General features: G+C 50.3%; 1 protein-coding gene across 2 annotated transcripts in view; it reads left to right on the top strand.

The window, feature by feature from the left end:
* The first annotated feature begins 1,476 nt into the window (after positions 1 to 1,476).
* galntl6 (polypeptide N-acetylgalactosaminyltransferase like 6) overlaps positions 1,477 to 24,890 on the top strand; it is an 801,537-nt gene continuing 778,123 nt past the window's right edge. The window contains exons 1-2 of one of the 2 annotated variants that reach the window (XM_078396864.1): positions 1,477 to 1,707; positions 2,375 to 2,723. In XM_078396864.1, the coding sequence (XP_078252990.1) occupies positions 2,589 to 2,723 (135 nt within the window). In that variant the 5' untranslated portion in view covers positions 1,477 to 1,707; positions 2,375 to 2,588. Of the gene's footprint in view, positions 1,708 to 2,014; positions 2,724 to 24,890 lie in introns of those variants that run through there. The other variant, XM_078396865.1, reaches the window with a different exon arrangement.

Here is a 24,890-nt window from a genome sequence, read left to right as displayed (position 1 = left end):
CTCCCTCACCTTCTTTCTCTTCTTTCTCTGTCGCTTCTTTCTCTCTCTCTCTCTGCCCCCTTCTCTTTCACTCTTTCCCCTTTTTCTCTCTCTAGCCTTCTCTTGCTCTCTTTCTCCTTTCTCCTCTCTCTCTCCTCCCCCCCCCTTGTGTTTCCCTCTCCCCCTCTTTCTCTCTGCTTCCTTCATCTGTGTCCATGTTATAGGAGCAGGTCTACTCTGCCATTCAATCATGGCTGATCTATCTTTCCCTCTCAACACCATTCTCCTGCCTTCTCCCCATAACCCCCAACACCCTCTTCTCTCGTCCCCCATTCTCTTTCCCTCTCTCTCCCGTCTTTCTCTCCCTCTTTTTCTTTTCTTTTCCTCTCCCCTTTTCTCCCTCTCTCGCTCTTACTCATTTCTCTCTCCCTTTTCTCTCTCTCCTTCTTTCTCTCTGCCTCTTTCTTTCACTCTTTCTCTCCTTTTCTCTTCCCCTTCTCTTGCTCTCTTTTTTTAATCATCTCTCACCCTTCTCTTTTTCTCTCCCCTCCCCACTTCTCTCCCTTCTTTCTCCCTTCCCCTTCAACATTCTCCCTCTCCTTCACACCTTCCCTTTCTACCCTTCTCTTTCTCTCACCCTCCTCTCTTCCCCATATTTTTATCACCCATTTTCTCTCTCTCTCTACCTCTCTTTCCCCTTCCCTATCTCTCTCCTCGTTTCTGTCCCCTTCCCTCTCCCCTTCTCTCTCTCTCTCTCTCTCCCCGTTCCCTCTCTTTCCCCCTCCTCCCCTGCCTCTCTCCCTTCCCTGTCTCCCTCTCTGTCTTCCCCCTTCCCTTTCTTTATCTCTCTCTCTCTCTCCCCCCCTTCCCTTTCTCCCTCTGTTCCCTGTCTTTCCCCTTCCCTGTTTCTCCCCCTTCCCTGCCTCTCCCTCCCCCCCCTCTCCCCCCTCTCCCCCCTCTCCCCCCTCCCCCCCCTCTCCCCCCTCTCCCCCCTCTCCCTCCCCCCCCTTCCCCCTCTCCCTCCCCCCTTCCCCCTCTCCCTCCCCCCTCTCCCCTCTCCCTCCCCCCTCTCCCCCCCTTCCCCCCTCCTTCCTCCTCTCCCCTTTCCCCTTCCCCCTCTTCCCCCCCTCCCCCCTTCCCCCCCTTCCCCCTCTTCCCCCTTTCCCCCCCTTCCCCCCCTTCCCCCCTTCCCCCCCTTCCCCCCCTTCCCCCTCTCCCCCCCCTTCCCCCTCTCCCTCCCCCTCTCCCTCCCCCTCTCCCCCCCCTTCCCCCTCTCCCCCCCCTTCCCCCTCTCCCCCCCTTCCCCCTCTCCCCCCCCTTCCCCCTCTCCCCCCCTTCCCCCTCTCCCCCCCTTCCCCCTCTCCCCCCCCTTCCCCCTCTCCCCCCCCCCCCGGTCGGACACAGCTCACTCTTTCTCATCCCCCCCCCCTGTTTTTGCAGATGCCATTGGCTGTAGCGGTGTGTTTGAAGCCCAGGGGCCGGGACGCCGTTTCCCTGCGTCAGCCCTTTCTCTCTCTCTCTCTGTCTCTCTCTCTGTGTCAATGCTCGGGGTTTCGCACCAGCCTTCCGACAGGGCTCTCCGTGGGGCGAGTGGAGAGATGCCCACAGCTGCGAGGACATTGAATCCATCCCTGCCTTCCTCCCACCAGTCTCCCCGCCCGGCTCGTTGAGGATCTGTTGCGACCGACGGCGGGACCGCTGTGGCCTTGGCTGCCTCTGTCTATCCAGGTAACCTGGGGATGCGAGTCCTCACGTGTGTATTTACAAGCACGGGGAGGTGTGTGTGTGTGTGGGGAGGTGCGAGAGAAACCAATCCCTGATACATCAAGCAACGCTGGGCTCCATCCTTAACACGCGACCCGTGAACACCCTGCACTTTACATTCACAACATTTGACCAGTCAGGGATTAATTTGGAAAATAATAGACCAGCGTAGGACCACGCAGTTAGTGGTGGGATGAGGGCGGGCGTGGGTGTGTGTGAGAGTGAGAGAGAGAGAGAGAGAGAGAGCGAGCGTTTGACTGCTCCGGGAGCCGGTGCCAAGTGAGTTGAATCTGGAGCGAAGGCGGTCGCACCGTCTGATAAGTGACTACACCCGGTGCAGGTGAACAGCAGAGGGTCCCGGCCCAGCCCAGGTTCAGCAAGGACCACCTTTCATGTCCGTGTCTTTCACATCCTCCAATTCTCACTTAACCCCTTATCCAGTTCAAGAGGACCACTGAGCAACTGTTAACTATTCCAACAACACTTGATAGCCATCTGCGCTGGGGACGTGTCTGGAGAAGTTAAGCATTGGCCACCAAGATTTTCAGCTGCCCAAGTATTTGGTCGTTCTTCTTATAATTTTGTTTTGGAAGGTGCCTCCTCGTTGAGATCGTGTCTCTTGGCTTTGCAGGTCTCCTTGCCCCCCCTCTCCCACCCCCCTCTCTCTGATCCAGGGGCGGGCTGGGCTGGCTCGTTGGCCGAGAGAAGTTGGACTCATTCATTATCCGGAGCGGTTTGTTCTACTTTCACTCCAGGACCGGTCACAGCTCGCTCGCTGGGAGATAGTCCGGAGAGAGAGAGAGAGAGAGAGAGAGAGGGAAAAGAACAGCTGTCTCGTCCTCGGGATGAAGCGAAAACAGAAGCGTTTCTTGCAGATGACCGGCCTGGTAATCATGGCACTGATTTTCTTGCCCAATGTTGGACTGTGGTCCCTTTACAAGGAGAAGCACTTGGATAAATCTACTGAGCCGGGAGATCAGGTAAGAAAAAGCTGGCGGGAGTCGGTGGCGCGGGTGCTGAATAGAGGGGAAGAGAAGCACACATATTAAGGAGATATCTTTCAGTCGGTCAACTCAGTTCACCGGTCACCTTTTGCCCTCTCCTTCTTTGCTGAATGGAAACGGTTGTGCTTGCTTGCTAAATACTGTGTGGTCGTTAAACGATTGTTTAGATGCGTTTATAATGTACAATGCAACTGTTGGAACAGACTTTGCCACAAAACCATAATACGGAATAGGAGTGGAATGAGCCAGAATTGAGTTGCTGGCAGAAGTAGGGGCAAAAACTTGGCGATATTTGCAACAAAAAAAAAAAGAAAATACCAGATGCATTTGGACGTGGCAATTAATTTGTCTTTCAGATTTTTGGATGTTTTAATTAGTTGTGGTTCTTTGAAGTCCCGGCTCTAAGTTGGAGGTTTTTTTTGGGGTACTTTGGTCAAACTGAAAGCACAATTGGAAGTAGTGGCGTTGAACAATTTAGTTAATTGGATAATAATTGATCAGCGCTTTGCTTCCACCTGGAGCAGTCAGCTACTGGTTCCGGTATATTAAAACGCTGAGAGATGTCGCACTTCTCGTGTATTGTAAAACACAGGCGCTGATGTTCAACCATTCACCCAGAGCAGGTAGCTAACACGCTGGCTGTGTGTGGCTCGTGGATAACATGCGTTATCGAGTGGCGATGCGATTCAGCTCTTGTGGTGCAACTAGAGAGGTTCCGCGCTTTGAACGAAATACATGTCATAAGGAATAGGAGTAGAAGTAGACCATTCGGCCCATCGAGTCTACTCCGCCATTCAATCGTGGCTGATCCATCATCTCTCCTTCCTAACCCCCCCCCCCCCCACTCTCCAGCCTTCTCCCCATAACTACTGACATGCGGTTTAATGTTTGCAAATGCGTTTGCAGAATGTTCTCTCGACTCTGATTTATTTTTTGAGGCGGCCTCTTCTTGCCGAGAAGGACGCTTCACAGGAGGACGTCAAGATCTTTGTTTACAGGGAGGGTAGCGAAAGTTCAGAAATGTGATTAAGCCTTCGCAGAAGTCTTGTAAGGAAGTTTGAAAAAAATAACTTCTGTCAGTCAGAAATGAATCGCATGTGGAATAAGAGACCAAGTAAAGTTAAAACTGGGTAACGGGCTCTTGCAGGTATTTCTGGAACAGTTTAAGCAGATAATAAAGGACCCTTCGCTGCATTTGAGCACATATAACGCAGTGACACGATAAGGCAACAGTCACTTGTTCTAACGCCGTGGGCGCTGAGAAGGAATTCCACTCTATACCCGTGTCCCCCTGTGTCTCAACCAGATCGAGAGCCTCGGACTCTTGCCTGTTTCGTATTAAACTTGTATAATCGCTCTAACGTTGACGATGCCTAGTTTTACTGCCCGTATTATTATGGACTCTGAAATTCAGTTCGCAAATCACTCCCATTCACCTCCCCCGCCCCCTACCGCTGCCTCTCCTTAAAATTATGTGTAGAAAGGAACTGCAGATGCTGGTTTAAACCGGAGATAGGCACAAAATGTTGGAGTAACTCAGCGGGTCAGGCAGCATCGCCGGAGAGAAGGAACAGGAGACGATTCTGGTCGAGACCCTTCTTTCATCAGACTGAGTTCCAAGCTCGGCTCCAGTCCAGTCCCACACAGTCTCCATGCCAAAACCTCACCTGTTCCTTTACTCCAGAGTTGCTGCCTGACCCGCTAAGTTACTCCAGCTTTTTGTGTCTATATCTCCTTAAAACGACTTCACTTGAAATCTCTCTCATCTCTCAAAGTTCAATGGTGCTTTTATTGTCGAAAACGCACGGTGAAATTATTTTCTTGAATATAGTATTATACAGCAAGCATTGCCATGCCTAAGCATATCCCCATTTGCAAAGTGTACACCATTCCTACACTTATAGTTAAGAATGATTGTGTCTGTGTATAGTCAGGGTTTTGATGAACTGTATGCAAAGAAAAAGGAAAAGGAATTTCACTGTACCGAGGCACAGGTGACAAGAAAGTACCATTGATCCCGCATGCAAGAGGCGCCATGTTTTGACACCATTTTCAAAGTCCAGTCCACGCTGTAGGTATTATGAGCAGTGCCCGTTCCAGACAAGCCCCAGGCCAGCCATCGCCTTCCTTGGATGTGTGGATAATAACATCCAGTGAACCCGAGTCCCTCTCCTCGCCCGTCCACCTTTGTTTCCGGGGGGGGGGGGGGGGGGGGGGGTGCAGTAAGCCACACCCCGGTTCCCCCTCCTCTCCCACCGGCCTTGTGCCTAATCTGAGGAAAGACGTTCTTGCCTTAGAGGGAGTACAGAGAAGGTTCACCAGATTGATCCCTGGGATGGCGGGACTTTCATATGAGGAAAGACTGGATAGACTGGGCTTGTACTCGCTGGAATTTAGAAGACTGAGGGGGGATCTTATAGAAACATATAAAATTCTTAAGGGGTTGGAGAGGCTAGATGCGAGAAGATTGTTCCCGATGTTGAGGCCAGTTCATTAGCTATATTTAAGAGGGAGTTAGATGTGGCCCTTTTTGCTAAAGGGATCAGGGGGTATGGAGAGAAGGCAGGTACAGGCTACTGAACTGGATGATCAGCCATGATCATATTGAATGGCGGTGCAGGCTCGAAGGGCCGAATGGCCTACTCCTGCACCTATTTTCTATGTGACTCTGTGTACTGTTCTACCTAAACACCAGTGTGAAACACATGGGTGTATTACACTATTAACTCTGTGGTGTAGAGGCTAAGTAATATCACTGTTGTGCGTGCGGAACAGAAACCGAGCGACTAAACCTATTTCTTGTGGAAGAGGATGAGAAAGTCCTCAAAAATCAGCAAGTCAGGCAGCATATTGGAAAGAGAAACAGAGTTAACGTTTCCCTCAGTGGCTGTAGAATCTTTTGTGAAACCCAAAGTTTTGGAATAACAGTGGGTCAGGCAGTATCTTGGTTTAGTTTAGAGATACAGCGTGGAAACAGGCCCTTCGGCCAACCAAGACCATGCTGACCAACGATTTCTGTACACTAACACCATCCTGCATACTCAGAATCGAACCTGGGTCTCTGGTGCTGTAAGACAGCAACTCTACCACTGTACCACTGTGCAGCCCACCTGTGGAGGGAATAGGAAGGCAACGATTCGGGTCAGTCCTGTTCAGTCTGAAGAAGGGTCCTGACTTGAAGCATCGCCTATCCTTTCCCTCCACAGCCTGACCCGCTGAAGTACTATTCCAGCGCCTGGTGTTTGACTCAAGATTCCAGCACCTACAGTTCCCTTTGTCTCCAGCACTTACTGCTCTTTGTTTCAGATTTGCAGCATCTGCACATTTGATTTGATCTGCAGGCAGAGTTGTTTGGCTCACCGTGTCTGTGCTGACTCTCTTTTAAAAATGTATTCAGTGCAACATACTCTTCCCCCACACTCCCATCGTCTCCTTTCTTTTCAAGTACTTAGCCTTTTCCCTTTTACAATTGGACCTTTAGAGTCATACAGTGTGGAAACAGGCCCAACTGGCCCACGCTGACCAACTGGTTCTTGATTCTCCTACTCTGGGCAAAATACTCTGAGCCTTTACCCAATCTATTCTTCTCATAATTGTGTAAACCTCTAAGATCTCCCTTCATCCTCCTGCGCGCCAAAGAATAAAACACTAGCTTGCGCATCTCCCTTTAGCTCAGTCCCTCGAGCCCTGGCAACATCCTCGTAAATCTTCTCTGAACTATTTAAAGCTTGCCAACATCTTTCTTATAACATGGAGACCACAATATTCTAAATGTGGCTTCACCAACGTCTTATATAATGGTAACATGACCCCCCAACGTCTACACTTGACCCTCTGTTCAACACTCTTTATATCACTGCATCCCAGGTCATAATAACTCACTGAAATGACAAAAAAATTCTCCTGAAGCTTCTGACTATTTAGCTTATTATATTAATCCTGCATTCTGCTAGTTACCCTTCCAGCTGTGGAGAAGGTTTCTCTCTATTTACTTTGTCAAGATCCTTAAGGATTTTGAAGTACATTAATTAAAGCTTCCATTCGCCCATACGGCGAGGAATTCAACCTTTGGTTTCCTTGGTCTCCTCACTATAACGGAACTCTCTCATTCCTTCTACCTGCCCAATATTAATAATGCTGTGATGCGACCAAATTCATTTTGTTGATGTCAATTAATAACACGGGCCTGTAGTGTGCCAATTATAATGCGTTTACTGTTCTGCGTATTTATTCTTCACTTAACGTTGGTAAAGGGACAGCTGATTAATATCATGTTGTCATGATAAAGGTCTTGTGAAGCAAAAAAACAATGCTGCTGTGTATCTCGCATTGCAAAACATTGGCGCAGTACAGCATGGAAACATGGCCCACCGAGTCCACGCTGACCATCGATCACCCGCACACTAGTTCTATGTTATCCCACTTTCTCGTCCACTCCCTACACACTCGCGGAAATTTACAGAAGCCAATTAGCTGACAAACCTGTACGTCTTTTCGGATGTGGGAGGAAACCAGAGCACCCAGAGAAAACCCACTCGGTGATAGGGAGAATGTACAAACTCTGCACATACATCACCTGAACTCGGATCTGGTGCTGTGAGGCAGCAACTATACCACTGTGCCACTACACCTCAAAACAGGTTATCCATTAAAATATAAACCTCTGTAGGAGGTGTAAGAATCTCTGTAGCTGAGGAAGGGACTATCACAACTTTTAAGAAACGCTAGACGGGCGTGGACCCCTTGGGTCCAAACCTCTCCTGCGGACCCGGCAACCCTCCCCCAACTGACAACACACACCCACTCCATCCCCCCTCAACCCTCCTTAAAACTCCCCCTGGGCTGGGGGCGGGCGAGGGAGGAGAGGAGAGGGAGCCACTCACCCTGGCCCTGGGCAGCCATCGCGGCGTCCAGCAGCAGGAGAGCTCTCCCTCACCCCCCCCCCTCATTGGCTGCCACTCCCGTCACTCAGGCGGGTCCCTCCCCCCCTCCGAGCGGCATCTCTCCCCCAACTCGGATCTGGCGGCCATCTTACCGTTGTGACGCAAGATGAACACGTAAGTATTAGATCAACGGGCCCCACCTGTGCATGTGCGGACCCGTAGGGCTCTCATTGTGACGTCAAACACGGAGGTATTACTGCGCAGGCACGGCTGACGGGCACGTGAAGTGGAAAAGGGATTTAATAAAGTTTAAAAAGTGATTTTTAAAGTTTAAAAAGTGTATACATTTTAAAATGTAACAACCATTTGAACCGCAGGCCAATGGAGCGTAAAGTGGGCCTAAAATTGTTGTGCTATTGTGTACCGTTTCGGGTACACACAAACAAACAAATTAGTATACAAGATGAGAGTTTTAGTATTATACTAGACCAAGTGGACCCGTTGGACCCATTCCTCGTAGAGAGGGAACAGGGAAGGGGAGAGGGTGTCGTCACTGAGTGAACCCTGGTCTCAAAGCATCTCCTGTATTGGTGTAGCACTCTCAATCCTCCTTATCCCCCCTCCTCCCCCACTGACCCACTCCATCCCCCCTACCCCACCCCCACTTATCCATCCCCTGCCCCCACCCCCACAGCCCTGCCTCCACCCCGTTCCCCCCTCTCCACCCCTATTCCCCCCACCCCCACTCTCCCCTCCTCCCCACCCCCACTCTCTCCTGCCCCCCACTGTGCGGAATTCATTGCCACAGATGGCAGTGGAGGCCAAATCATTAGGTATTTTGAAGTTGGAGATTAATAGATTCTTGATTAGTACGGGTGTCAGAAGTTATGGGGAGAGGGCAGGTGAATGGGGTTGAGGGAAAGATAAATCAGCCTCGATTGAATGGCGGAGTAGACTTGATGGGCCAAATGGCATAATTCTGCTCCTGTAACTTGTGAACTATGCAACCGTGTGCGTGCGGGGGCCACCAGGGAACGTCCGATCTCAATGTATTGGGGAATGACTGGAGCGAACGCAGGCTTTCTTGAGCAAACAAAAAGCCTGGGCCAATGCTCTAAAGACCTTCTAAATTACCAAGGCAATGTAAAAGCTAGATGACTGGTGTGGGAATGTAAACCAGGGGATAAAGGATCGCCAACTGATAGTGTTGTTATTGTTTCGGAAAATAACTGCAGATGCTGGTGCAAATCGAAGGTATCACAAAAAGCTGGAGTAACTTAGCGGGTCAGGCAGCATCTCAGGAGAGAAGGAATGGGTGACGTTTCGGGTCGAGACTCCTCTTCAGACTGAAGAAGTCTGAAATGCAGACAAATGGGACAAACCCAGAATGCCAATTTGGTTGCCATGGACCAGATGGGCCGAATGGGCTGTTTCCGTGCTGTACATCTCTGAGTCTAGTGGAAACTGGATGGAGTTGATGTGGTGAGAATGTTTCCACTAGTGGGAGAGTCTGGGATCAGAGGGCACAGCCTTAAAATAAAAGGACACACCTTTTTGAAAGGAGATGAGGAGGGATTTCTTTAGCCAGCGGGTGGTGAATCTGGAATTCATTGCCTGCATAGACGGTTGTGGAGGCCACGTCATTGGGTGTTTTTAAAGCGGAGATATATGATTTGTATGGGTGTCAAAGGTTATGGGGAGAAGGCTGGAGAATGGGGTTTAGTGGGAAAGATAGATCAGCCATGATCAAATGGCGGAGTAGACTCGATGGGTTGAATGGCCTACTTCTACCCCAATGCCTTATTAACGGGTATTTGCAGAAAACGGTGCCTAGCATGGGAAGAATGCAGAGATCTGAAATGATAGAAGGAGCGACTTTGCTTAAAGATAATCTCCTGGGCTATTGGTGCATTAAGGGTTATTTACATTCATACCATGGAGGTGATCATTAATGAGCAATGAACTGAATGAATATAAATGTGTACCTGTGAAGAGCTGTGCTTCAAATTTGACCATTTGAAACAGATATTTATTGCTCGCCTGCCAGGATCCTGGCATGTACCTTGTCTCAGTTCATGTCCAATACATTTTCTCATGCATAAGAAATAAAGACTCTTAAATATGAAGTGACTCCAATAATTTGGCATTAAATGCTCAAAATTGAAACGGGAAAGTTTATGAGTTTGGATGCAGTGTTTGTACATCGCCATTGATTAGATCATGGTTCCCACAGTCACATTATCAGAGTCCATCACCCTTCCTCAATTCTAATGACGCTGAAGCTTTAACTGTTTCTCTTCCCACAGATGCTGCCTGACCTGACGAGTGTTTTCTGCAGAAGACAGACACAGAATGCTGGAGTAACTCAGCCGGTCAGGCAGCATCTCTGGAGAAAAGGAATAGGTGACGATTCGGGTCGAGGTTCGGGCTGAGATCCTTATTGACTTAGTTTTTATTTCAGTTTTCCAATATCTGCAATTTTGTTTAGTTTTATTTCGTACGATGTCTGGGTTGTCAACTAACTACAGCAAACTGCTAAGTGAATTGACTATTTAGTTTAGAGGTAAAGCATGGAAACAGGTTCTTCAGCCCATCTAGTCCATGTTGACCATTGATCAACCATACACACTAGTTATGTTATTCCAATTTATCATAATTTCTTGCACTGTAGGGGCAATTTACAGAGGCCAATTAACCTACAAACCTGCACATTTTGTTTAGTTTTAGTTTAGTTTATTGCCACGTGTAGCGAGGTACAGTGAAAAGCTTCCATTGCGTGCCAACCATTCAGCGGAGTAACGATACATGATTACAACCAAGCCATCCACAGTGAGAGATTTAAAGGAGTGGAGCGATTGTAACGTGTGATTGCAGATCCACTTCTGTGACTAGCACACAAATAGTCGCCTGGGTTGGGCACCATCTTGGACCTTCCCCATCTTTGGGATGTGGGAGGAAATCGGATTTCCTCGATAGGGTTGGTCTAGGTTTTGTCCAGCATTGTACTCCCTGTAAGGCATAAAATATAGGGGTGGGCCAAATGTCCTTTTGAGCCTGGTTCTCACTTTCTTATGGATCATGAGTGATCTGCCTATTTTAGTCCATCCCCATCCCAATGGCCTATGATTGCTTTTAAAATCTAGCTTCATTTTTGTATTATCTGTCATTGTGGGAGTGGAGTGCGGGTGCAAGTATCATCTAAAGACAAAGTGCTGTGGGGGACTCAGCAGGTCAGGCAGCATCTGTGGAGGGAATGTTTTAGTTTGAGAGGTACAACATGGAAACAAGCCTGCAGTCCACCGAGTCCACACTGACCAACAATCACCCCACACATTAGTTCTATCCTATACACTAGGGACAATTTGCAGAAGCCAATTAACCTACAAACCTGCACGCCTTTGGAATGTGGGAGGAAACCCATGCCGTCACAGGGAGAATGTACAGACTCTGTACAGACAGCACCCCTAGTCTGGATCGAACCTAGGGCTCTGGCGCTGTAAGGCAGCAACTCTACCACTGCACCACTGTTCAACCCTGAGTGGATTGTTTTGTTCAAGAGTCCAGCATCTGCAATTCCTTGAATCTCCATGGGTATTAACATCTGTAAATATGTGAATGTCTGATCAGGCAGGATCTAAGGGAGTTAACTTCAGAATAACACTGCGCTGAAGAACACATGTGGCATATTTGCTTTCATAAGTTGGTGAACAGAATATAAGTGTTGCAACTTCATAAAACACTGGTTAAACCCCACTTGCAGTTCTCCCCACTATGCTGGAGGAAGGATGGGAATAGTGGAGAGCATGCAAATAAGATTCTGCAGGATATTAGAAATGAGGAACCATAGATGCTGGCTAACAAAAGAAGACACAAAGTGCTGGAGTAACATTAGCGGGTCAGGCAGCGTCTCTGGAGAACATGTCGAAACAAAGAACTGCAGATGCTAGTTAATACACAAAAGGATACAAAGTGCTGGAGTAATTCAGCAGGTCTGAAGAAGAGTCCAGAGTGTTTTATTGTCATATGTCCCGAAACAGAACAATGAAATTCTTACTTGCAGCAACACAACAGATACGTAAACATAGTACTTTCTAAACACCGTCATAAACGCAAAAACATATGTATATGCAAAATATACGCAATAATAAACTATATGCATTGTACTGTATATGTGTGTGTATATGTATGTATGTGTGTGTGTGTATATATATGTATATGTATACATATATATGTATGTTATATAAATGTTATATATATGTGCATGTTATATACATACATATACACCCCAAATCATTGCCTATCCATATTCTTCGGTGATCCTGCCTGAGCTGTTGAGTTACTCAAGCACTCTGTATCTTTTGTAGAATATGGATAGGTGATGTTTTAGAAGAAAGCCCTGACCCAAAATGTCGCCTATCCACTTTCTCCAGAGATGCTGCCTGACCCACTGAGTTACACCAGCACTTTGTGTGTCTTCATCGGGATATTGGCCGAACGGGAGGAAATTAGCTACGGGGAAAGACTGGAAAGGCTGGGCTTGCTATGTCTGGAGCGACTTGATTGAACTATGTAAGATTGAGAGGCACAGATAAGGGTTGATAGCCAAAATCCTTTCCCCTTAGTAGATGTGTCAAAAATGAGAGGTGATAGAATTAAGGTGAGTGGGAAGTTAAAAAAGCAACATAGCTAATATCTGGAATGTACTATCAGGGGAAGTGGTGAAATCAGATACAATTAGTGCATTTCAACAGCCTTTTGCAAGGCAACAGAAGGGTATTATCCCAATGTGGGGGAAATGGGATTAGCGTAGGCAGTGGGGGAGGATGCTCAGTATGGCCTGGATGGGCAGAAAAGCCTGTTTCTGTGCTGTACGACTTTTTTATCAAGGTGGACTCAAAATGCCCGAGTAACTCAGCAGGACACGCAGCATCTCTGGAGAGGAATGGGTGACGTTTCGGGTTGAGACCCTTCTTCAGACAGATGTCAGGGGAATGGGCGGGACAGAGATAGAATGTAGTAAGACAGTAAGGCTGGTGGGAGAACTGGGAAGGGGGAGGTGATGGAGATAGAGGGAAAGCAAGGGCTATTTGAAGTTAGAGAAGTCAATGTTCATACTGCTGGGGTGTAAGCTACCCAAGTGAAATATGAGGTGCTGTTCCTCCAATTTGCGCTTGGCCTCACTCTGTCAATGGAGGAGGCCCAGGACAGAAAGGTCAGATTGGGAATGGGAGGGGGAGTTAAAGTGCTGAGCAACCGGGAGATCAGGTAGGTTAAGGCGGACTGAGCGGAGGTGTTCAGCGAAACGATCGCCGAGCTTGCGCTTGGTCTCGCCGATGTACAGGTGTTGTCACCTGGAACAGCGGATACAGTAGATGAGGTTGGAGGAGGTGCAGGTGAACCTCTGCCTCACCTGGACAGACTGTTTGAATCCTTGGATGGAGTCGAGGCGGGGAGGTAAAGGCTCAGCTGTTGCATCTCCTGCAGTTGCAGGGGAAGATACCTGGGGAGGGGGTGGTTTTGGTGGGAAGGGACGAGTTGACCAGGGAGTTGCGGAGGGAACGGTCTCTGCGGAAAGCAGAAATGGTTGGAGATGGGAAGATGTGGCCAGTGGTGGGACCCGTTGGAGGTGGCGAAAATGTTGGAGGATTATATGCTGTATGTGACGGCTGATGGGGTAGAAGGTGTGGACAAGGGGGACTCTATCTTTGTTACCAATGGGGTGAGGGGGAACAAGAGCGGAGCTGTGGGATATCGAGGAGACCCTAGTGAGAGCCTCATCTATAATGAAAGAGGGGAACCCCTGTTCCGTAAAGAATGAGGACATCTCCGATGACCTGGTATGGAAAACCTCATCCTGGGCGCAGATGCGGCGCAGACGGAGGAATCGGGACTAGGGGGTAGCACATCTTTTATTAAGTGTTTGATTGGATAGGTGCCAAAACTCATCATGTGCAATTGTTGCAGATAAATCCGGTTTGGAAGGAAGAAACAAAGAACTGCAGATGCTGGTTTATGCCAAAGATAGACACAAAGTGCTGGAGTAACTCAGCGGGTTAGGCAGCATCTCTGGAGGAAAAGGAATAGGTGACATTTTGGGTCGGACCCCTTCTCCCTTCTAATTTGCAAGTTTAAGCAAATCTTCTCGGTTTTTAAGAGTGTGGACGTTTTGCCGTGACGAATTGTAGAGCTGAATTGCATTGGTACAATTGCATGGGTTAGATTATACATGAAGGAGCAAAGAATAACATAATATACAGTTAATATTGGGGCAGAAAAATGTTGCGGTGATATATGAACCGAGTAGCTAACTGACCCGTGCAGGTCCTGCAGTTACTCTGTAATTGATGGCAAAATCAATAATCCATTTGTGATTTACCACAGTACACCTTGAAATAATAAATCAAATGCCAGTCACCCTGTATATGCGGCGAATGGAAGCAGATGACAAGGAGGATTATTGTCCAGACACAGTGTAATGTGAAGCATTAGCTTTCTCACCTTTCAGTTTCACTGCAGGTAGAACCGAGCCAAGACCATAAGAAGTTGGTGCAAATTAGGCCATTCGGCCCATTCAATCATGCCTGATCGATTTATCCCTCTCAGTCCCATCCTCCTGCTTTCTCCCGTCACTGTTGACACCCTAAGTTGCCAGCTGATTAACCTGTCAAGAAGGAACATGCAAAAGTATTTTGAGTGTGTGTGTATATATTTTATATATATATATATAATTATACATATATAATACTTTTATATATATACTAGACCGAGTGGGCCCGTTGGGCCCGTCCTCGTAGGGTTTCCATTGTAACCGGGAGGGGAGGAAAGGGGGAGGGTTGGGGGAGGGAAGGGGGAGGGAGGAGGGAGGGGAGGGGGGGAGGGGGGAGGGAGAGGGGAGGGAGGGGGGTAGGGGGGAGGGAGGGGGGAATGGGAGGGGGAGGGGGGGAAGGGAGGAGGGAAGGGGGGGAGGGAGAGGGGATGGGGGAGGGAGGGAGGGGGACCTCCCCTTTTCCCAGTACCCCTCTTTCCCCGTTGGGCCCGTCCTCGTAGGGTTTCCATTGTAACCGGGAGGGGAGGGCGGGAAGGGGGAGGGAGGGAGGAGGGAGGTGTGGAGGGAGGAGGGGAGGGGAGGGAGGGGGGGAGGGGAGGGAGGGGGGGTAGGGGGGAGGGGGAGGGAGAGGGGAGGGGGGAGGGGAGGGGGAAGGGGGGAGGGAGGGGACCTCCCCTTTTCCCAGTACTCCTCTTTCCCCGTTGGGCCCGTCCTCGTAGGGTTTCAATTGTAACCGGGAGGGGGGAGGGAGGGTGGAAGGAGGGGGGAGAGGGATGGAAGGGTGGAGGGAGGGGGGGAGGGATTGGGGAGGGAGGGAAGGAGGGAGGGGGGGAGTTAGGGGGGAGGGGGGAGGGAGTTGGGGAGGGAGGGGGAGGAGGGGGGGAGGGAGTGGGGATGGAGGTGGGAAGGAGGGGGGATGAAGGGGTTGAGGGGGAAGGGGGACCTCCCCTTTTCCCAGTACCCCTCTTTCCCCGTTGGGGCCTGTCCTCATAGGGTTTCCATTGTAACCGGGAGGGGGGGGGGAGGGAGGAGGGAGGTGTGAAGGGAGGAGGGGAGGGGGAGGAGGGGGGAGGGGAGGGGGAAGGGGAGGGGGGAAGGGGGTAGGGGGAGGGGAGGGAGGGGGATCTCCCCTTTTCCCAGTACCCCTCTTTCCCCGTTGGGCTCGTCCCCGTAGGGTTTCCATTGTAACCGGGAGGGGGGGAGGGAGGGTGGAAGGAGGTGGGAGGGGGAGAGGGATGGAAGGGTGGAGGGAGGGGGCAGGGAGTGGGGGAGGGTGGGATGGAGGGAAGGAGGGAGGGGGGGAGTTAGGGGCTGTGTGATGATGGAGGTTGGGATTGAGGGGGAGGGAGGGGGGGAGCGAGTGGGGATGGAGGTGGGAAGGAGGGGGGAGGAAGGGGTTGAGGGGGGAAGTGGAACCTCCCCTTTTCCCAGTACCCCTCTTTCCCCCACCACCAAGCCCCCTCCGCAACGACCCCTGTTGTCCCCCTCCCCAGTCCCCATTCTCAGACCCCCCCCATTCTCTCTCTCCCCCAGACACACTCTCAGTGCTTTTTTCGAAACACTTGCCCCGGTGGCCCACGAGCATAGGGGCCCAATGCTGATTTCTGTATGTTAAGTGACTTGCAATAAAAAAAAATACTTTAAAAAAAGATAAGTGCTTTTTAAGTGCTTGTTTTGAAACATTCGCGGTCACATAGTGCTTCTCACTGCGATCTGTTAGTGGTGCTTTTCGAAACAATGTAGCACCCATCTCAAACAAGCATTGGGAGGATGGGAGGGAGGGAAGGGGAGGGAGGGAGGAGAGAGGTGTGGAGGGAGGGGGGAAGGGGAGGGGGGAACGGGGGAAGGTGGAGGGAGAGGGGAGGGAGGGGGGATGGGATGGGGGAAGGGGGAGGGAGGGGGACCTCCCCTTTTCCCAGTACCCCTCTTTCCCCGTTGGGCCCGTCCTCGTAGGGTTTCCATTGTAACCGGGAGGAGGGGAGGGAGGAGGAGGGAGGTGTGGAGGGAGGAGGGGAGGGGGGGAGGGGAGGGGGGAAGGGGGAGGGAGAGGGTTAGGGGGGAGGGGGAGGGGGGAAGGGGAGGGAGGGGGACCTCCCCTTTTCCCAGTACCCCTCTTTCCCCGTTGGGCCCGTCCCCCGTAGGGTTTCCTTTGTAACCAGAAGGGGGGGAGGGAGGGTGGAAGGAGGGGGGGAGGGGGAGAGGGATGAAGGGTGGAGGGAGGGGGGGGAGGATGGAGGGAAGGAGGGAGGGGGGGGAGTTAGGGGAGGAGGGGTGAGGGAGGTGGGGAGGGAGTTGGGGAGGAGGGGGGAGGGAGTGGGGATGGAGGTGGGAAGGAGTGGGGAGGAAGGGGTTGAGGGGGGAAGGGGGGGAGGGAGGGAATAGGGGCCCCATGCTGACCTGTGTATGTTAAGTGACTTGCACAACTTTAAAAAACTGGCAGTTGCTTTTCGCAACAATGTTGCAACAATCTCACACAAGCATTGTGACGTCACAAGCTGAAGATGTAAATTTAAAACCGAGCTGATCTCTCATTGGTGCACGGGTGCCATTGTGACATCACGCGCTGAAGCCCCTTCAAGAAAAGGGTTAGAAATGAAAATTTAAACTTTAATATCTCTCTAGCTTTAAAAAGGTAGCTTCAATTTGAACGAAAGTACTTACAATAGTTGCCCACGTTAATGGTGAATATGGCGGTACAAAAATCGTAGCGCTTTGGTGTAACTTCAGGGAGGAGTAGGGTTTGTAAGTTATGGACAGAAATTCTTCGGAATCTTCCGTACATACACATATACATACATACATACGGAATGTTGGACCGCAGAGTTTTAGTAGTATACTAGACCGAGTGGGCCCGTTGGGCCCGTCCTCGTAGGGTTTCCATTGTAACCGGGATGGGAGGAAAGGGGGAGGGTTGGGGGAGGGAAGGGGAGGGAGGAGGGGAGGGAGGGGGGAGGGGAGGGGAGGAGGGGGGAGGGAGACGGGAGGGAGGGGGTAGGGGGGGAGGGAGAGGGGAGGGAGGGGGTAGGGGGGAGGGAGGGGGAGAGGGGGGATGTGAGGGGGAGGGGAGGGGGGAAGGGAGGAGGGAAAGGGGGGAGGGAGAGGGGAGGGAGGTGGGTAGGGGGGGAGGGAGGGAGGGGGACCTCCCCTTTTCCCAGTACCCCTCTTTCCCCGTTGGGCCCGTCCTCGTAGGGTTTCCATTGTAACCGGGAGGAGGGGAGGGCGGGAAGGGGGGAGGGAGGGAGGAGGGAGGTGTGGAGGGAGGAGGGGAGGGGAGGGAGGGGGGAGGGGAGGGAGGGGGTAAGGGGGGAGGGGGAGGGAGAGGGGAGGGGGAGGGGAAGGGGGGAGGGAGGGGGACCTCCCCTTTTCCCAGTACTCCTCTTTCCCCGTTGGGCCCGTCCTCGTAGGGTTTCAATTGTAACCGGGAGGGGGGGAGGGAGGGTGGAAGGAGGGGGGAGAGGGATGGAAGGGTGGAGGGAGGGGGGGAGGGATTGGGGAGGGAGGGAAGGAGGGAGGGGGGAGTTAGGGGGGAGGGGGAGGGAGTTGGGGAGGGAGGGGGAGGAGGGGGGGAGGGGAGTGGGGATGGAGGTGGGAAGGAGGGGGGATGAAGGGGTTGAGGGGGGAAGGGGGACCTCCCCTTTTCCCAGTACCCCTCTTTCCCCGTTGGGCCTGTCCTCATAGGGTTTCCATTGTAATCGGGAGGGGGGGAGGGAGGGAGGAGGGAGGTGTGGAGGGAGGAGGGGAGGGGGAGGGAGGGGGGGAGGGGAGGGGGGAAGGGGAGGGGGGAAGGGGGTAGGGGGAGGGGAGGGAGGGGGATCTCCCCTTTTCCCAGTACCCCTCTTTCCCCGTTGGGCTCGTCCCCGTTGGGTTTCCATTGTAACCGGGAGGGGGGGAGGGAGGGTGGAAGGAGGTGGGAGGGGGAGAGGGATGGAAGGGTGGAGGGAGGGGGCAGGGAGTGGGGGAGGGTGGGATGGAGGGAAGGAGGGAGGGGGGGAGTTAGGGGCTGAGTGGTGATGGAGGTTGGGATTGAGGGGGGGAGGGAGGGGGGAGCGAGTGGGGATGGAGGTGGGAAGGAGGGGGGAGGAAGGGGTTGAGGGGGGAAGTGGAACCTCCCCTTTTCCCAGTACCCCTCTTTCCCCCACCACCAAGCCCCCCTCCGCAACGACCCCTGTTGTCCCCCTCCCCAGTCCCCATTCTCAGACCCCCCCCCCCATTCTCTCTCTCCCCCAGACACACTCTCAGTGCTTTTTTCGAAACACTTGCCCCGGTGGCCCACGAGCATAGGGGCCCAATGCTGATCTGTGTATGTTAAGTGACTTGCAATAAAAAAAAATATTTAAAAAAAGATAAGTGCTTTTTAAGTGCTTGTTTTGAAACATTCGCGGTCACATAGTGCTTCTCACTGCGATCTGTTAGTGGTGCTTTTCGAAACAATGTAGCACCCATCTCAAACAAGCATTGGGAGGATGGGAGGGAGGGAAGGGGAGGGAGGGAGGAGAGAGGTGTGGAGGGAGGGGGGAAGGGGAGGGGGGAACGGGGGGAAGGGGGAGGGAGAGGGGAGGGAGGGGGGATGGGATGGGGGAAGGGATGGGGGAAGGGGGGAGGGAGGGGGACCTCCCCTTTTCCCAGTACCCCTCTTTCCCCGTTGGGCCCGTCCTCGTAGGGTTTCCATTGTAACCGGGAGGAGGGGAGGGAGGGAGGAGGGAGGTGTGGAGGGAGGAGGGGAGGGGGGAGGGGAGGGGGGAAGGGGGAGGGAGAGGGTTAGGGGGGAGGGGGAGGGGGAGGGGAGGTGGAAGGGGAGGGAGGGGGACCTCCCCTTTTCCCAGTACCCCTCTTTCCCCGTTGGGCCCGTCCCCGTAGGGTTTCCTTTGTAACCAGAAGGGGGGGAGGGAGGGTGGAAGGAGGGGGGAGGGGGAGAGGGATGGAAGGGTGGAGGGAGGGGGGGAGGATGGAGGGAAGGAGGGGGGGGGAGTTAGGGGAGGAGGGGTGAGGGAGGTGGGGAGGGAGTTGGGGAGGAGGGGGGGAGGGAGTGGGGATGGAGGTGGGAAGGAGTGGGGAGGAAGGGGTTGAGGGGGGAAGGGGGGGAGGGAGGTAATAGGGGCCCCATGCTGATCTGTGTATGTTAAGTGACTTGCACAACTTTAAAAAACTGGCAGTTGCTTTTCGCAACAATGTTGCAACAATCTCACACAAGCATTGTGACGTCACAAGCTGAAGATGTAAATTTAAAACCGAGCTGATCTCTCATTGGTGCACGGGTGCCATTGTGACATCACGCGCTGAAGCCCCTTCAAGAAAAGGGTTAGAAATGAAAATTTTAACTTTAATATCTCTCTAGCTTTAAAAAGGTAGCTTCAATTTGAACGAAAGTACTTACAATAGTTGCCCACGTTAATGGTGAATATGGCGGTACAAAAATCGTAGCGCTTTGGTGTACCGTCAGGGAGGAGTAGGGTTTGTAAGTTATGGACAGAAACTCTTCGGAATCTTCCGTACATACACATATACATACATACATACGGAATGTTGGACCGCAGAGTTTTAGTAGTATATAGATAGATATATATATTAAAAAAACACTGTAAATATACTTTTGTCAAAATAATTTTGCTGATTAATCAGTCAAGAAGGAATAGGGCAAAAATGTTTAATTTGTGTCTGTAGCGTATAGTGTATATTATATTTAATGAATACACAGTCATACTTCACGTAAACAGGCCCTTTGAAACAACTTGTCCATCTTCACCGAGATGCCCCATTTATGCTCGTCCCACATGCCCACGTTCATCTTCACCGAGATGCCCCATTTATGCTCGTCCCACAATGCCCACGTGCATCTTCACCGAGATGCCCCATTTATGCTAGTCCCACATGCCCACGTTCATCTTCACCGAGATGCCCTATTTATGCTAGTCCATACATGCCCACGTTCATCTTCACCGAGATGCCCCATTTATGCTAGTCCCACATGCCCACCTTTGGCCAATATCCCTCTAAATCTTCTAGCGTAGAAATGAGGAACTGCAGATGCTGGTTAACAAAAATGGACACAAAAGTGTTGGAGTAACTCAGTTGGTCAGACAGCATTTCTGATGAACATGGATAGGTGATGTTTTGGGTCGAGACTCTTCTTCAGACTGCAAGCAAGATTTTAATTGTACCCGACCTCGCTCTACTTGTGGATATGACAATAATAATAATAATGCATTACATTTATATAGCGCTTTTCTAACACTCAAAGACGCTTTACAAGGTTTACAATGAACTCAACTTGTCTTGATCGGTTGGAACTAGATTCAAATACAACTTACAAGGGCAGCACGGTGGCCCAGCTGGAGAGTTGCTTCCTTACAGCGCCAGAGACCCAGGTTTGATCCCGACTACGGGTGCTGTCTGCATAGAGTTTGTACATTCTCCCTGTGACCTGCGTGGTTTTCTCCAAGTGCTTCGGTTTCCACCCACTCTCCAAAGACATACACGTTTGTTGGTTAATTGGCTTGGTACAAAAGTAAAATTGTCCCTAATGTGTGTAGGAAAGTGTCAGTGTGTGGTGATTGCTGGACTCGGTGGCCTGAAGGGCGCTGTATTAAGAAAGTAAACTAAACTAAAGAGTTAGACATTGTGCCAGAACAACAGACTACACCATCCTTCACCGCTGACATTAATGGCCTTCCGCATGAGCAGAGAGCTCATGGAATAAGGGAAAGGCAAGAGAAATAAACTTGTTTTCTTTTATCTTGCCCTCTGTTTGTGTGGGCTGATTTCTAAACTGAAGCTAGCAAGAGGAGGACATTGGATCTTCACACTGCTTCCAGGCATTTACAAATTATAGTTGTGAATTGCAGAGATTAGTCGGGTATTAATTAATTCAAAAGGAAAGTGAATCTAGTGGTTTATGTCTAGGTTGGTGGATGTGCCAACCGGTTTTAGTAGAGAGAGCCTCATTACCGGGCGGCACAGTGGTACAGCGGTAGAGTTGCTGCTTTACAGAGTCAGAGACCCGGGTTCAATCCTGACAACAATCCTATTTGTACGTTCTCCCTGTGACCGTGTGGGTTTTCTCCGGGTGCTCCGGTTTCCTCCCACACTCCAAAGACACACAGGTTTGTAGGTTAATTGGCATTGGTAAAATTGTAATTTGTCACTGGTGTGTAGGATAGTGCTAGTGTACGGGTGATTGCTGGTCAGCGTGGACTTAGAGGTAGGTGTTTCCATGGTGTATCTCTAAAGTCTAACATCTATAACAAAAGACTGCAGATGTGAAAGTCAAAAGTGTTTCATTGTCATATGTACCCAAATAGATCAATGAATATTTGAGTATAGGAGCAGGGAGGTTCTGCTGCAGTTGTACAGGGCCTTGGTGAGACCACACCTGGAGTATTGTGTACAGTTTTGGTCTCCTAATATCATATCATATCATATATATACAGCCGGAAACAGGCCTTTTCGGCCCTCCAAGTCCGTGCCGCCCAGTGATCCCCGCACATTAACACTATCCTACACCCACTAGGGACAATTTTTACATTTACCCAGCCAATTAACCTACATACCTGTACGTCTTTGGAGTGTGGGAGGAAACCGAAGATCTCGGAGAAAACCCACGCAGGTCACGGGGAGAACGTACAAACTCCTTACAGTGCAGCACCCGTAGTCAGGATCGAACCTGAGTCTCCGGCGCTGCATTCGCTGTAAAGCAGCAACTCTACCGCTGCGCTACCGTGCCTGTACCTAATCTGAGGAAAGACATTCTAGCCTTAGAGGGAGTACAGAGAATGTTCACCAGATTGATCCCTGGGATGGCAGGACTTTCATATGAAGATAGACTAGGCTTATACTCGCTGGAATTTAGAAGACTGAGGGGGGATCTTATAGAAACATATAAAATTCTTAAGGGGTTGGAGAGGCTAGATGCGGGAAGATTGTTCCCGATGTTGGGGAAGTCCAGAACCAGGGGTCACAGCTTAAGGATAAGGGGGAAGTCTTTTAGGACCGAGATGAGAAAACATTTCTTCACACAGAGAGTGGTGAGTCTGTGGAATTCTCTGCCACAGAAGGTCGTTGAGGCCAGTTCATTGGCTATATTTAAGAGGGAGTTAGATGTGGCCCTTGTGGCTAAAGGGATCAGGGGGTATGGAGAGAAGGCAGGTACAGGTTACTGAGCTGGATGATCAGCCATGATCATATTGAATGGCGGTGCAGGCTCGAAGGGCCGAATGGCCTACTCCTGCACCTATTTTCTATGTTTCTAATATACTGTCTGAAGAAAGGTCTCGACCTGAAACGTCACCCATTCCTTCTTTCCAGAGATGCTGCCTGACCCGCTGAGTTACTCCAGCATTTTGTGATACCAATGAATATACACATATACACACTAGGTATACATGTTTAAATCCTCAGGATTCAGATAGCCAGCCTTTCCAGTTTTCGTCTGGATTGGCCAGTTGTGTTGAAAGCCCAGTAGCCTGCAAAGTTAGCTCAATATTTTCCTTCCCCCCCCCTTCACCCCACCTCGCCCCCCCAACATCCTGAGCACTTCCACCATTTTCTGCTTTTGCTTTAAATTGCAAGATGTAGTATGAAAGTAGTAAGAGTTTCATGTGTTGCTCACATATGCACACATATATCTCAATTCCCTGCATATCTGTCTGCTTTTCCAAGTCTCTTGAATGCCACTGTCATATCTCTCTCCCTCACCACCACCCCCGGCAGTGCATTCCAGGGAATCGCCACCTTTTGTGTCTTAAAATAAACTTGCCCCTCATATCTCCTTTAAACCTTTGCCCCCCTCTCACCTTCTAAACCTATGCCCTTGCAAATTTGATTCTTCTATCCCAGGAGTTACTTCCATGAACAGCGTGGATGACAACATTCACCTGTTCCACATTCTCCCTGCATTTCTGCAGTCCATTCCTTTCACTGTCTTATCCTGCAAATAGAAGAAAGAAAAAGAAAAACATGCGGCTTAAAAATGTAATTCCCTGATGATTCAAATGGAGTGGAGATATGGTGCTTAATAGTACATTTTCAATTAGACCTTTGTGAATTAAAAATACAATGAAATTACAACTAAAACACAGATTACTTGTGCAACAACTCCAGGATAAGCGCAACTAAGAAACCAAGCCCAAAACCAAAGTATTATCTAACTAAATACACCAATTTACAATAAATGACTCTCTGCAAAAAAAACCCAGCTACCTACATATAATAATAATCCTTTGTTCGTCCCACAACGGGGACATTTGCAGGGTTACAGCAGCAAAGTGGATAGCAAAAATAAATAAGCATTCATTAAAAAATAAAATAACGGTAATTATCTTTATTTACTGGTCTGCTGGGAACAGTGCTGATTGGTCTGTCTGACGATACCACGCAGGATGTTTTCCACAACTGCGGAACTCTCCCCAGTTTCAGGCTCAGATTGAAGACGTGCTTCACTATCCCACACAGCTGGTCTGCTCAGGACTTAAGGAGCCTGGAGCTAATGCCGTCCGGACCCGCCGCCTTTCTCGCCTTGATCTTCCTGAGCTCCTTTCTCACCTGGTTTGTAGAGACGGACAGATTGGAGCACAGGGGCTTGGTGCTTGAGGGTGTGAGAGGAGAGGGGGGTGTGGGGGAGGATGGAGGCGGGATGGGGGGGAGGATGGGAGAATATTAATTCTCTATTTAAAAAAAACGAATCCTGTAGATGCACGTATATCATTGTGGTTATCAAGTGGGCACCTCCCTTCATGGACATTCCCCCCCCTACATCAAAAATCTTTTAACCCACCTCTCTAACTCCAAGTCCCTCAGGTCGGCCGACTTGGGGCTACTCACTATCCCGCGGTCTAGGCTTAAGCTCAGGGGTGACCGCGCTTTTGCGGTTGCAGCTCCTAGACTGTGCAACAGCATCCCTCTCCCCATCAGAACTGCCCCCTCCATCGACTCCTTTAAATCCAGGCTCAAAACCTATTTCTACTCCCTAGCGTTTGAGGCCCATTGAGGAGGCGCTGTGAACTGTTTTTTGTATGTGCTGTTATGTTTGTGTGCTACTGTATGTTTCATTTTTTCCTTAGTACCTAAACAGATGTACAGCACTTTGGTCAACGTGGGTTGTTTTTAAATGTGCTATACAAATAAAATTGACTTGACTTGACTTCATTGGTGTTTCGTTGAGTTAGGCCCATGACACCTCGGGAAGGCTCAAAAGTTGGTTCTGGCATCCCAGAACACCCCCGAACACCACTCAATACCTGCTTTCACCACCTATGCTCCCAGTATCTACTAAATAAAGGAAGCTGCACTCTAACAATGGATACTATTTCTTCTCCACCAAATCCACCTACTGCCTTTCTCTGCTGCCTCTGACATTTGCTTTACAGCCTGACGCAAACTCTGTTCGCGAATTCCTAGCTCTCCAAATAGTGACGTTTTTGATCTCGCTATGAAACCTCTACAACCCACCTCTACCGGGTGTAGTCTTGCTCTCCATTCTCGCTGCTCAACTTCTGCTGCCAAGTCTACATATCTAAGCTTTTCCTTTCATAAACCTCATCCACTAAGTTCTCCCAAGGCACCGTCAGTTCTATAAAATACACTATCGGCTGACTAACTGACCATAACACCATATCAGGCCTCAAACTAGTAGTAATTATTTCCTGCAGAACATCAAGCTTTCCTCCTAAATCTACCCCCATCTCCCAATCATTGGCTCCCTGTAACTGGCCTGACTCA

Source organism: Rhinoraja longicauda, chromosome 3, assembly GCF_053455715.1.
Source record: "Rhinoraja longicauda isolate Sanriku21f chromosome 3, sRhiLon1.1, whole genome shotgun sequence".
In the NCBI taxonomy this organism is placed as follows: Eukaryota; Metazoa; Chordata; class Chondrichthyes; order Rajiformes; family Arhynchobatidae; genus Rhinoraja; species Rhinoraja longicauda.
The sequence above is the reverse complement of the archived record's forward strand: the minus strand, read 5'-3'. Positions and strand labels throughout refer to the sequence as shown.